The 14456-nt window shown below is 37.9% G+C and overlaps 1 protein-coding gene across 10 annotated transcripts in view; it reads left to right on the forward strand.

Annotated features, from left to right (window-relative positions):
- Nucleotides 1–14456, forward strand: part of MYO9B (myosin IXB) — a 131211-nt gene that overhangs the window by 70458 nt on the left and 46297 nt on the right. For 5 of the 10 annotated variants that reach the window (XM_072601291.1, XM_072601285.1, XM_072601287.1 and 2 more), the window contains exons 4-14: nt 3459–3521; nt 3947–4046; nt 4333–4433; nt 5263–5392; nt 6355–6444; nt 6894–7010; nt 7306–7440; nt 8008–8129; nt 9846–9987; nt 11019–11223; nt 14187–14265. In XM_072601291.1, coding sequence (XP_072457392.1) covers nt 3459–3521; nt 3947–4046; nt 4333–4433; nt 5263–5392; nt 6355–6444; nt 6894–7010; nt 7306–7440; nt 8008–8129; nt 9846–9987; nt 11019–11223; nt 14187–14265 — 1284 coding nt within the window. The remainder of the gene's footprint in view (nt 1–3458; nt 3522–3946; nt 4047–4332; nt 4434–5262; nt 5393–6354; nt 6445–6893; nt 7011–7305; nt 7441–8007; nt 8130–9845; nt 9988–11018; nt 11224–14186; nt 14266–14456) is intronic. The other 5 variants (XM_072601286.1, XM_072601292.1, XM_072601289.1 and 2 more) reach the window with 1 other exon arrangement.

The raw sequence follows: 14456 nt of genomic DNA on the forward strand, positions 1-14456 counted from the left end.
TGTCTGTGTGCCTGTTACTTCCTCTGTAAAATGGTGATAGTGATCATGGTGGAAGGAAAGCCAGACCTAGAGGCAGAGACCTGGGTTTGAATCCTACCCCTGACCCTTCATAGCTAAATCACTTAACAGACTCTGAGCTTCCATTTCCACATCTGTAAAAATGTGGATAGTAAAACCTGCAGCAGAATTTAACTCACTGGATTTTTGTAAAAGTGTTTTTCCAATCTTTTAGTGCTTTGTAAATATCAGCTATTACTATTATCATTATTACCTACATCACAGAATTGTTCAGAACCACCCCCCCAAAAGAAGATGTATTAAAATATTTTAAAATTATATTCAATGCAAATCCAATGTGATGTTGTTATTTCTAAAGGTAATAGGGTACCCTCTGTAGAGTTTTGCCCAGAGCTATAACATATAAGGGAGGCAGCGAAGTGGTTCAGTGGATAGAGCACTGGGCCTGGAATCGGAAGACCAGAGTTCAAATTTGACTTCATATACTCACTAGCTGTGTGACTCTGGTCGAGTCACTTAGCCTCCATTTGCCTTACCACTCTAGAAGGAAAAGGCAAACCACATCAGTGTCTTTGCCAAGAAAATCCCCTAGCCAGTGTTAGCATTTTATGGTCCACGGGGTCATAAAGAGTCAAGACACTCCTGAGTAACTTAACAACCTAATATGAAAATGATTTTATGTATGGTATACACTGGAGCTAGAACAGACTAGAGGTCCAGAGACCTGCTGTCATCGAGACCAGTGATGAAACAGGAGCAACCAAACCATACAGGTCATATGTTGACTTAGTTTTAAAATGTAATTTTATCTGTGTTTGATTGTATTTTTATTTATTTTGTTAAATATTTCCCAGTTACATTGTAATCTGGTTTGGAAGCACTTGGTGAGAAGTGGGGAAGGCTGCATATTAACAAAACCTGTGGTCTAGACCAAGTCCTGTAGGGATTTAAATGAAACGACAGAACTAGAGTAATTTTTGTGGAAATGGAGAGGAAGAGATTAATCTTAGAAACATATTTGAAGAAAGAATAGCAGAACTTGCTGATGAAGTATAGGGGATAAAGGTAAGAAAGGAGTCAGATTCAAATTTCCCAGTTGTCAACCTAGGAAGGTGGGAGGTTTGTTGACAGAATTGTAAAACGAAAATTTTAGAAGGGCTGTTTGTAAGGTAGCAGGTTAGGTGTTGATGGTATGTTCTAGTAGTGTGAGGGCCATGTAGGCAACTGTGGAGGAGAAAATTAGAAGTTCTTGGTTGGAAATCTATGAGAAAAAGATCAAATGCCTGAGGAGCTGGACATAGAACAGGCATTCTTTGTGTCATGGAATCCTTTGGAAATGTGGTGAAACCTATATGAACCTTCTCCAAACAATGTTTTTAAATACATAAAATACAACACAAGTTGTTATTATAAAGAAAGCAAAGTATATTGAAATAGTTATTTTGTTAAAAAAAAAAAAAGTTCACAGAGCCTCGATTAAGAACCCATGACAAAGAAGGAAAAAAGCAGAAGGCATACCTCTAATTTTGGGAGAGGGGGAGTGGCTAGAGGAATTATCAAAGGCAACAAAGTGCTCAGAAAAATAGAAGTGATGGAAGTAGAGAGATCAGAAGGGTTGAGGGTGGAGTAAAGATCACAGGACATGGTCAAGCAGAGGTTGTTGTTGATCATGAGTAACTTTAATGAAATGGCACCAGATTGAAAGTGAATTGAGAAAGGTGTTGAAAAAATGGAGTTAAGTAAGATGAGACCTAGGTGCTGCCGAGATTAGCCATAAAGACAAGAAAGAGACACGATGGTCAGAATCACGTGAAAAGTGTTCTGAGCAAAAGTATATAAAGTAACATTCTCCAAACTAGCTGTGAAACTGCCAAAAATATTCCAAATAAAATCCCTCAGAAAGCACCAGTTTTCCTTTGAGGATTTCCCTGTGAATTTGGAAATTTGACACACAAATTTGTTTTAGATTTGCATGGCAGACATTAACTAATTGTCACTCTTCTATTCACTAAACTTCAGTGACTCCCTTTTATCTGCAGGATCAGATATAAATCCTTTGTCATTTAAAGCTTTTTGTAACCTAGCCTTTCCTACCTTTCCCATCTTCTAAACTCTTCCTCCCTCCACACTCTTTAAGATCCAATCCATACTGGCCTCTTTGCTATTCCTCATGTGCGATATCTCTGTGCCTTTCCATTGCTTGCTCCTCACACCTAGATTGCTCTGCCTCCTCTTTCACCTCTACTTCAGAATCCCTGCCACCACCTTCTCAACAGGCCCACCTTTCCTGTCCTCTAAGCTGCTAGAGCCTCTCCCCTATGGTTACCTTCCATCTACTCTGTGTACCTTGTATGTCATCTCTCTTTGAGCACAAGGACTTCTGACTTTTGTATCCCTAGTGCCTGCCAATAGAGTAGGTGCTTAATAAGTGCTTGTCGATTGATCTTTCAGAATTCTACTAGATGAAGCAACTAGATTGCATTTTTAGGGAGATAACCATGAGTCAAAAATCTACTAGATTGGTAATGTTTTACTGTTATTATGTCTTGTATTAATGACAGTCGTGAGTAATGAATCCTTTATCATTTTCTCAGAATTAAAATCACAGTGGTCTGCTGTGATAAGTTTATTCCTGTCACCTATTTAGAAAATGGAATTTTTTAAAGCCCCCATGAAGATGCATTCCCAATGCAAGAAGAGTTAAAATCAATTGGTGGTTACTGTGGGTATTTTATTACCATGTCTAATTAAGACCAACTGTTGAAAGCTGCATCTTTGTTCAGATTTTGCATATTTGAAAGACTGAGTCTCTTCTTTGCCAAGAATCTTAGGATTTTTTACTCAGAGCAATTCTACATCATAGCTGAGGAGTGGTTGGTCTCTGCCCTTTTTGAACATGGAATTCTACTTTTAGCTACCAGGGAGTATCTTTTTATATCTAGCAGCTGATATAGGCTACATATCTGGAGAACAATTAAAATATTATCTCCAAGTTTTCTCACTTGACTGTGCTGGTATTGTCTTTAAACTTAAAAAAGAATTTGGAATCTTATGTATTTTACTTATGGCTTATGTGGGTTTGAACTTGTAAAATGAAGGCCTATAATCACAGTGGGAGAGGAAGTATGAGCTTGTGGATTAGGGTCCAGCTTTGGAGTCAGAAAGACCTGGGTTTAAATCCTGTTGTTAACATGTACTAGCTCATCAAGATGGGAAAATCACTTTAACTCTTGGAGCTCCTGACAACTCGATAAAATTAAAAGTTGCAAATGTGCCAGTCAGTGATAGAAACTCCCCATCCTCATCACATTGTATGAAAAAGACAACATATTTGAATGATTAATTTAATTTGTAGTTCTTTACAATAGTTACCAGTTACCCTCTTCTGCTGGGGAAAATGTTTATCAGTTGGTTGTGTTTTTTTCCTTTTTTGATGATAGGGCTGTTGTTGAAAAATATCTGCTTGAAAAATCTCGCCTGGTCTCTCAAGAAAAGGATGAAAGGTAAGACTATTATCATGAAGCGATATATGAACAGAGTTTATATATGTATGGTTGTTCTGCTAATATCTATAAGAAGAAAAGGCTAATGTTTGAGAATTCAGCAGAATGTCTTCATACGGGTCCCTTTGCAAATCTTCTACATTCTATTATAGATACAATGAGCTGAGACCATCTCTCTCCTTATTAGGAAAGTTTTCCAAAGTAACAAGGCACTTGTGAGAAAGAAAAAAACTTCCAAACATCATGCTTGCTAAACTCAGCTCTGAAAACATTTTTTTTTTTTAAGTTTGTATTTTCTCCACCCACTAGGAGGTTTTTAAAGTATAACTAGCATTTTCATAGTTGGTTTACATGAAAAGTCCAAAAGAATACTGGGGTGGTTTTTTTTAAATTATGAAAATATTTTTCCTAATTTTGATCCATAGAAACTACCATGTGTTCTATTATTTGTTACTTGGAGTCAGTGAGGAAGAGCGCAAAGAATTTAAGCTCAAACAACCTGAAGACTACTTCTACCTCAACCAGGTAAACAGCTTAATTCTGGGACAGCCAAGGTAATTTCTGTTCTGTTCTGTTCTGTTCTGTTCTGGGGTGGCTGTTTACGAGCTGTTGGAAGGTCAAAGGCTGCTAGGCCTTTTTCCTCTTCTCTTCTGAAACAAGCTTCAAGGAGAGCGGAGGGAAGTGGCATAAAGGAGCCCATTGATTCCCAGTTGCTTGGATAGTCACGCTGTTAGTGCCAGCAGAAATTATTCTCATATGCCAGCCCTACAGCTCCCCAAATGGCAAGTAGCTTGACATCCTTATTTTACAGCATAACTTGAAGATCGAAGACGGAGAAGATCTGAAACATGACTTTGAAAGATTAAAACAGGCCATGGAAATGGTTGGCTTTCTTCCAGCAACCAAGAAACAGTAAGTCCAATTGCTTGTATAAGCAACTCAGATAAATTGTTACAACCTCCCCAGTTGTACTTTATTATGCTAATGTTCTGAGAGGTCGGATGGTGTCACAGAGAAAGTCTCAGCTTTGAATGCAATCAGTCAGAAGACCCAGCTGCAAGTTCCCACTCTGCCCCAGGCTCTGCAACAAGGGACAAAGAACATAATCTCAATGAAGCTCCATGTCCTTATCCATAAAATGAAATAATCTTTATATTGCTTACTTTCCAAGGTTATTGAGAGGATCAAATAAGATCATGGATCTCAAGGAAGGATTCTCAGTACTTTGTTGTTTGCCAGGCTTGTAATTTCATTAATGTCAATAGCTCACTGGTGAGGAAATTACCTCCACCAATGCAGATTGCAGGTGTTCTCTCTGCAGAGTTGCCTGGATAAGGAGAGGTGAAGCACCTTGTCTGGGATCAGACAATAGCTTGCACGTCTTCAAAGCAGGACTGAAACCTCCATCTTCCTGACTCAGGGGTTATAGTTTTCTACTATGCCATACCTTTTATTTATTATATTTCGAGAATCATATTATCATTTTATTGTATACTGATTATTAATATTAAGTGATCCTCATAGTCATTGTGACTAGTTATTCAAACATTAAACTTATTTCTAGTCACATTGCAAAGAAAAGCATTGAATTATATTTGTCTCATGTCCAGTTGGAATTCACTCATTAATGATTTCAGTAGAAGTTACTAGGGATTTTTAATGTATAATTCTATTTGGAAGCCTTTTCTTCAAGCTTGAATTAAAATTTTTGAAATAAGAATTTGTCTTCTTTATATCCAAGGATTTTTTCAGTTCTGTCAGCGATCTTATACCTGGGTAATGTCACCTATAAAAAGAGAGCTACCGGTCGTGATGAGGGTCTAGAAGTGGGCCCCCCAGAGGTACTAGATACGCTCTCCCAGCTTCTGAAGGTATCTCTCTCTTTTGTCCTTGCTGTTGTACTGCAAATCTTATATTTGAAGATGCTTATGACTGCATATAGCCATTCAGTTTATGCTGGTAGATGTCTTCTAGAAAAGTACAGAACTGAATCTTTGTCTAAAACATTCTGTTTTCCTGTGGATAAGATATACTATGCCCTACACATTCACACAGCCTCTGCCTTTGCTCAGGCTGACTTCTTAGCTTGTAATGCCATCTTCCCTATCTCTTACTAAAATCATATCTTTATTTTGAAGCAACCTTCTTTCATATCTCCTTCCTAACCTCCATAGCACTTGATTTATATGTCATTTTTGGTACCTAGAATATTCTGTCTTGCACTGTAGTCATTTGTATTTTTAGACCACTAAAGATGTGAGTTCAAATCTAGTCTCAGTCACTTGGTCGCCATGCGATCCTAAGCACATCACTTAATCATTGTCTGCTTCAGGTTCCTCATCTGGAAAACAGAGATAATAAAGCACCTATCTCCCAGGGTTGTTGTTGAGAATAAAATGAGATATTAATGAAGCGTTTTGCAAACCTGTAAATGCTGTTGGTAGTGGTAGTATCATCATCATCATTTTATATCACTACTGGAATATAAATGGGGTAGGTTCTCAATAAAGCCTTGAATTTAATTGAATGAGATAAGTGTTTGTAGAAGCACTTGGAACATTGTAAAGCAGTACAGCACTGTACTGTCATATGAAAGTTAAGTTGATGTTGTTACTGTTTGGCAGAACCAGGAAGCATCCAACAAGGTAGCCAGTCACCAGATTCCTTATGCCAGGAATGAACATGTCCATCTCACAGCAGTTGGGGACCATCTTTTGGCCATCCTATGCCCCCAGGCTTTCTCCCTTCACAGCCAGAGTATGGCTTAAAGTGGTCAGAAGGAGACTAAGATTTGAAAGACTTTACCTTTTCTTTTCTTTTTTCCACCATACAGGTAAAGCGGGAAATTTTAGTGGAAGTTCTGACCAAAAGAAAAACAGTAACAGTCAATGACAAACTTATTCTTCCATACAGTCTCAGTGAGGTAAGGCCATTTGTCTTTTGTGAGAACGTCCTTGAAAACATGCTCTTCTGTGATCAAAGGGTTGGACTCAATATCGAAGATGCCTTCCCATTTAAAAATTCTTATCATTCAGAATAAAATAATAAAAGTCCTACAGTAAAAGCATAGGTCATATTATGTTCCCCAAAATATAACAAAGCTACATGCAATAGCTGTTTGCCCCCCCATAATAACATCATAATTGTGTTATAACATGATATCTGTAAAGTATGTTAATTCATATTGTTTTATAACAGAAGATCATTCTCTTTTTCCCATGGTGATATTTTAATTGTCTTAATGCCTGTTTTGTTTTTCTTTTGTTTTTAAACTTCAGAAGACAACATTCATACACATGCCAATATGTTTGCAGGAGGGAACCACTTTTCTTTTTTTGACTGTCACTGAGAGACTTATACTTCTGTCCACAGGCAATAACAGCTCGTGACTCCATGGCAAAATCATTGTATAGCGCTCTCTTTGATTGGATTGTTCTCCGTATCAATCACGCTCTCCTCAATAAAAAGGACATGGAGGAATCAGTCGCAGTGAGTTCTTTCCTACGGATTATTTTGGCTTCTTTGCTCGAGTGCTGAATTAATTTATGCTGATACTGTTTTCAATGCTCAGCTCGCTCTACAAGTGCTGAAAGCACTCAAAATATCTCCATTGCATCAGAAATTTTGAAATATTCATTTGATGTATTGGATGAAAAGTTCATTACTTAGCTTATTCAGGGATAGAGAAAATTTGGCTCTGGGGCTTGATTAGCTGACAGAGGCTTAGTTTTCTCTAATGTTTTATTAGTTGCTGTTTAAAAATAGATCTTTCTGTTCCTGTCAGTGCTTGTCTATTGGGGTGCTGGACATCTTTGGATTTGAAGACTTTGAAAGAAACAGTTTTGAACAATTCTGCATAAATTATGCAAATGAACAACTCCAGTATTACTTCAATCAACACATTTTCAAACTAGAACAGGTAAGAAATTGAATTTTCTTGGCCATCTAGTTTCTGGGAGAAGAGGGAAAGAGTTAAAACTCTGGGATGCTACTTTATGACCAAGAATTGAAATTGGAATTCTCATTTACCACAGAATTACCTCTGGGCTCTGACATGTTGTGATCTCAACCCAGAGAAATATTTGGTAAAATCCCGTTCAGCTTTATTGGGGAAAAACATCAGGTGCTTTTTTGGCGCACACATCATTTTAGGAGTCTTTTTTTAGCTCAGATTTGCAAGTAACTGAATCTCCAGTGGGGACAGATGACTTAGATGTTAGCTAGTTTTCAATATCACAGATAAAACCTTTATAAGGGTTTATTTTGGACATAAATAAAAATAGCCTCTCTTAAATATTTGATTTCCTTTTGCCTTTTGTTCTCTCCTCTAAGTAAGGAATTGATGCATTTATGCAAATATGTAGAAATCATTCTGTTAGGTTGTATAAAGTTTAACTGCCTCTTAATTTTATATTAACGTAATAAATACTGGAGTCCATGTAGCATTTCAGATTTTTTGCTAATAAGCCTTTTTTTAATTCTACAGGAAGAATATCAGAGTGAAGGAATCACTTGGCACAACATTGACTATACAGATAATGTAGGATGTATTCACTTGATCAGCAAGAAGCCCACTGGCCTTTTCTATCTGCTGGATGAAGAAAGCAAGTAAGTCTTCGTACTTTTTGTTGATTGGCTGGTCATCAGTAGACAAAAAAAAAAAACAGAGAAGTAGATTGGCTAGTACATAACGAAGAAATGTAGCAGACTGGATAAATTATATTGACTGTGCTCTAGAGCTAAGGTGACATTTCCTCTTTAAGAGAGCATTGGAGCACAGAGAATATTTATTTCTTGTGAACCTAGAAACTGCATGCCTCTATTTAATCTCTGCATTTCAGAAATTTTTATCATTCTCCTTCAGCCAGTGTAGACTGTAAATCTTCCACACTTTAGTACAGTCTTCATGAAAATTTCTTCTAGTGATGATTCCCTCCTCACTCGGCTGAGTTTGAGCCACATTCACAGCCTTCCTTTCAAAGTTGATGATCTCATAAAGCTTTCAAGAAACCATTAACCTTCCAGGTTAGCACTTTAGTAAAAGCTTCAAATCATATAGAAATTATTGCACCTTATCATGTATTACATGAATAGGAATTGCAGTTACGTTGGTGGCTATAATAGCATATTAAAGGAAACTGAAATTTTTGTCTCTAGAATTCTTGCCTGTCTGTTCATTCGGTGCTACCTAATACATAACTATGCTCATCTTTTGCCATCACATGATAGTTTTCATTCATGTCCAAACAGGAAAAGGTATATATAGAACATGGGAATTTTAGTGGGCTAGAAGTTTAATGTAATTTTTATCAACAGTGTAACATGACAAAATGTTACATGCCAAATATAACATGACACAAAAAAAAAAGGCAGGGTCTTCCTAGCCTGCCTTAAAGGGAAGCACAGTGTTCACAGAGAAGGAATAGTTCCCTAGTCAGGCCACATCTGCAATGCTATATTCAGTTCTGCATAACACAGAAGGATTGACTGGAAAAGGTAAGAATGTTTACAATAGAGAAGAAAAGACCAGGAAGGGGTCCTAATAGCTATCTCCAGGCATTTGAAGCACTGTCATATGAAGCATGAATAGGCCTTGTTCTGTTTGTCCTTAGAGGGCAGAACTTGGGACAACAGGTAGAAGTGATGTCAGCTTGATATTAAGGAAAATCTCCCTAACAATTAATCCAGAAGTAAAAAGGAATGCCTTAGGAGATGGTGGCCTCCCCTCAAGCTCCTTGACAGGGGGCTTGGTCAGATGTGAGTTGGCTTGAGTGGACTCTAAAATCCCTTCCAAGTCCTTAGCTGCAGGCACAGTTTCAGCACTTTGAGAACTCCTTTCAGAACTGGTCTCAAAGAACGTGCATCAGAAAGCTAGATCCTCCTCTATCTGTTATTGTTCTAGTGATGTCCCATCTATGCTGGACCTGTGAAGTCACCTCCAGCCCTTTGAGCTTCATAGTAGTAATAAATTACCTTTACCCATTGTTACTTTGTTTCTTTAGTGAAAGATCTTTGAAAGTCCCTCAAAATAGTATTCTGTCTATTGAATGCCATTAATCTTTTGCTTTGAATGTACTGTCTAGAAATTTATTTTTGTTCCTTTTAAGTGATTTAATGACTTCTCAGCTGCCCTGTGTATATAGCACATGCCTTTTTCCTTCCTAATCACTATGATTAGATTTATGGCCAGCTCAGAAGGAACCAAAACTTCCAGTTACGATCACATTTCCTTTATTGTGGATTTATTTATTTATCATTATTTATTTATTTATTGTGGATTTATTTATCCTCTTCTCAAACTCGGCATTTCAATTTTCATTATAGTTTTCCACATGCCACCAGCCAGACTCTGCTGGCGAAGTTCAAACAACAACATGAAGAGAACAGGTTCTTTGTTGGGACCCCAGTCATGGAGCCTGCATTTATCATCCAGCATTTTGCAGGGAAAGTTAAATATCAGATAAAGGTATGCAATATGTGTTTGTTTAGGTCTTCATATGTGATTTCATTGATCAAGAAATGCCCAGTAAGGATTAGTGAGGAAACTCCCCAGCAGCCCAGATCAATAATTGTTCTGCTTTGTATGGTATTAGCTGCCAGGACCACTGATAGATTAAGTGATATTATGAGAGGCAGTGGCCAGTCTGTCAGAGGCAGGCCTTGAACGCAAATTGTCCTCACTTTAATGCCAGAATAAAGACCTGGCTATCCTTTTTTTCTTTTTTTTATTACTTTATTGATTAATTGATTGATTAGTTTATTTGTTTTCAGTTTTCTACAATCACTTCCATAAGACTTCAATTTTCTCTCCTTCCCTCCCCAAGACAGCATGCAATTTTATATGGGTTCTACACATTTTCACATTAGTCATGTTGCATAGAAGAATTAAAATGAATGGGAGAAACCATGAGGAAAACCCAAGGAAAACAAAACACAACACAAGAGAAAATATTCTGCTTCAATCTGCGTTCCGATTCCATACTTCTTTCTCTGGATATGAATGGCATTTTGCCTCAAGAGGCCTTTGGGAATGTTTTGGTTCCTTGCATTGCTGTGACAGGCTATACTTTTAAGTGTCTGGATAATTTGTGATCTAGCCATCTTCTTACTGTAAATAGTAACCATTTTTCTTACAGCCATTTACACTGTGTGAGTGAGTATGTGTGAGTGTGTGTGTGTGGTCACTGTTCTTACCACCTTGACAGAGCATTATTGATGCCAGAATGGTCTAGATTATCTTCTTCCAGTAATGCAGATTTGGAGTCCAAGGAAGACACTTCAAGTCCCAATTCTGTTTTTTATCACCTGGGTTCAACAAGTCATTTTCTCTGAGCCTGGTTACTCATCATTACCTTGGAGGAACTGAGCTTGATGGCTGACCCCTAAATTGCTCTGAATCTATATCCCTATAAACTCCTTTTCATTCTGACTTAAGAACAGAAATGCATTTAGAAAATACATTTAGAAAACAATAACTTTCTGACCATATTTCCCTAGGACTTCCGAGAGAAGAATATGGATTACATGAGACCTGACATTGTGGCTTTGCTTCGAAGTAGTGAGAGTGATTACATTCGGGAATTAATTGGGATGGATCCTGTGGCTGTATTCCGCTGGGCTATTCTCCGAGCGGCCATTCGAGCAATGGCCGTTTTCCGGGAGGCAGGACGACTCCGTGCTGAGAGGGCTGAGAGAGCTTCAGGTACCGAGCACAGCATAAACCACAAAAATCCCAGTGTCTGCTCAAGGTCACCTAAGAAAAGCGATTCTGTATCTGCAGAACAGGTTGCAGCAACTGCCCTCTTATGGGGGATATCTGAAACAAGCATTTGTTCCCATGTAGTATTTTGATTTCCTAAGCTAAGTCCCCACTTAGGGATGGCAGCACTTCCTCTGCATGTAATAAAAACCCTACAAGGCTTCTGAGATGGGTAAATGGAATCTCCCCTTTTTATGGTTTCAGCTTATGTTAAATCTCATGTCAGTGCTAAGAATGTTTAGAACAGGAAGTGAAAGTGTGATGGCAAATTAAGACAGGAGGGGGTTAGAATGAAGAGTGAAGTGCTTACTGTGCCTGAAATTTTTTTTCCCTGGTATTATATTTCCCTAGCCCTTGTAGTTCCTTCTTTCCAAGCCTTACCCAGCAAAGTCCAGTGGCAAGAGTGCTAAGCTTGAGTTTGAGTTCTGACTCTGACATTTAGTGTCTGACAACTTTGGGCAAGTCATTTAATACTTGTGAGACTTTTTCTCCCCATTTACAAAATGGAAATAGTTCTATTATCTACCTCTTAGAGTTAAAGCACTGTATTCATATAAATTATTATTTTGTTCCACTTCAGAATAAAGAAAAGAAAAGCTATGGGGTGTCTGACGAAGTGTTCAGATCCTTCATTAACATATGTAGGACTGAACAGAGATGGTCACCATCCTGCTTTTGCTTAAATAGTTTGGTTTCTTTTTTAAGGAAGTGTTCAATGCAGGGTCAGGAGTGTGGTTAAGGAGAAATTACTGTGATAAAATCAAAAGGCATTAATACAATTTAAATGAAGTAAAAACAATAGTCAAAGATAACATTTACAGTACAGTACTGAGTCATGCTTTCTGGCTAGGTCAAACTGCTAACCAGATGACTTCTAAGTATCATTTCCTGTGAAAGGCAGACAGTTCTCCATTGTGACTTTGAAATGAAGTCTGTCCAAACTGACCAAAGAGGAGGAGCACCAACAAGAGGGGGCAGTGTGGTAGAGTGGAAAGGGTACTATATGGGGGGGAGGGGTAGCATTCAGAAGGCCTGAATTCCAGGCTGGGCTAGGGCAGTTTGGCAGCTGCTTGGCTTAGAGCAAATCCCCATTTAGCCAGTTTTGTCAAGTTAGCAAGCATTTATTAAGTGCCTGCTTTGTTCCAGGCACTGTGCTAAATGCTAGGGATACAAAGAAAGGTAAAAATAGGCCTTGCTCTCAATCTAAATAAATTGGAAATATTCTCAGGGGGGATGGCACTAGTATTAAGGGGTTTGGGAAAGACTTCCTGCAGATAGTGGGGTGTTCACTGAGATTTGGAAGGAAACCAGGAAGCAGAGGTGAGGAGGGAAGAGAATGCCAGGCCTGGGGGACAGCCAGTGAAAATGTCCAGTGTCAAGAGGTGGAGTCCCTTGTGAGAGGAACAGTAAGGAGGCCAGTGTCACTAGATTGCAAAGTACATGGAAGGGAATAAGGTATAAAAAGAATGAAAAGGTAAGAAGGGGCTGGCTATAAAGGGCTTTAAAAGCCAAACAGGGGATTTTCTCTTTGATCCTGGAGATGAGAAGCCACTAGAGTTTATTTAACTATGAGAATATTGCAAAGGTAGAATCAATAGGGCTTGACACCTGACTGAATGGGGAGGAGGGGGTAGTTATGTGAGTGTGAGGAGTCAAGGATGACACTGAGGTTTTGAACCTGTGTGACTGGAGGGGTGGCAGTGCCTTTAGCAGTCATAGGGAAGGCAGGCAAGGGGGAGAATGAAAATATAATGAGTTTCATACTGAACATGTTGAGTTTGGGCTGTCTAAAGGACATCCAGTTCAATTTGATAGGCAGCTGGAGGTTTGAGACTGGAGGTCAAGAGAGTTCTAGATAAATAGATCTGAGAGTCACAGAGATAATTGAGTATGTGAGAGCAGATGAGATCACCAAACAAAATGGTGCAGAAGGAGAAGAGGACCCCCAGGATGATTGGGCCAAGCTGGGTGAAGACTTAACCAAAGACACTGAGAAGGCTCACTCAGATAGGTAGGAAGAGCAGGAGAAGACAATGTCATCAAAGAAAAGAAGCATTTAGCACAAATCAACGCAAGAGGACAAGAATGCTAAGGATTGAGAAAAGGCCATTGGATTTGGCATTTAAAAGATCATTAGTAACTTTCCTCAGCTGTAATACGAAAATAAAAATACTTCCATTCTTAACTGGGTTGTTCTGAAGATCAGTCAAGATAGTATAAGTAAAATATTTTGTAACTAGAAAGGACTGTAAATGTCACCTGTTGCTAGAATTTATTATAAAGTTTATTTTCACATTTTTTAGTGATTGAGTAATGTTTTATGTCCCTGAATGAAACTGAACAATATGTGTTTTCCATCGTTATATGTTAAATCTTTTTAGCCTTTTTAGTGAACAAAAGTTTTCCTTTATTAGCAAGCATGCTTTTTCTTTTCTGCTTAGTTCTTTCAAGTTGTTACATGAGTTCCTCAAGAACTACATCCCTGACCCTCCACACCGATCTCTAAAGGTTGGGAAATGATGAACTCACACAAAAATTTGGCTACAATATTTGTGTATTTTATTAGTGACTGTTTAATAACTCTTTTGAGATTTAAAACTGCCAATTATATGCATTTAAATAAGGAAATAAAAGTTCATCTTTCATCTGAAGTTCTATTTCTAGAGAATGTAGTATATTCAACTCAGGTTCACAAAGATTAATTTGTGTCTGTTTTGTTAATGTGCACAATTGTGTTATTTTGTTTTGTTAATGAAGGAAAGAATATGAAACTCTTGTGAGAAGTAAGAAATAATTCTTATTTGTGATCCATTAAACATTGTACATTTAGTATTTCAAAATCTCTTTGTATTATTTTGATTCTTAGTTAATCCTTTCCCATTGTATCTTCTTCTTTTCTTTCCTAGCAGGTGTGGCATCCCCTCCAATCAGAACTCCTCCAGGAGAATTACAGAAAACCAATACTCCATCAGAAAAAGTTTATCGGTAAGAGAAACCTTTAATTTATCGAAATCAGACAGTTGAATGTAGCCCTATGAAAAACCAAAAATAGTAAGTGAGGATTTATGTAACATGGGAGAATAACTAAAGTTCTCATTTAACACTAACAAAAATATGGCAGTGAATGAAATTGGGCTGCTTTTTAACCTGAGATGAAATAAGGCTGTCACTGTGTT

The sequence above is a fragment of the Notamacropus eugenii genome, chromosome 4, assembly GCF_028372415.1.
Source record: "Notamacropus eugenii isolate mMacEug1 chromosome 4, mMacEug1.pri_v2, whole genome shotgun sequence".
Taxonomy (NCBI): Eukaryota; Metazoa; Chordata; class Mammalia; order Diprotodontia; family Macropodidae; genus Notamacropus; species Notamacropus eugenii.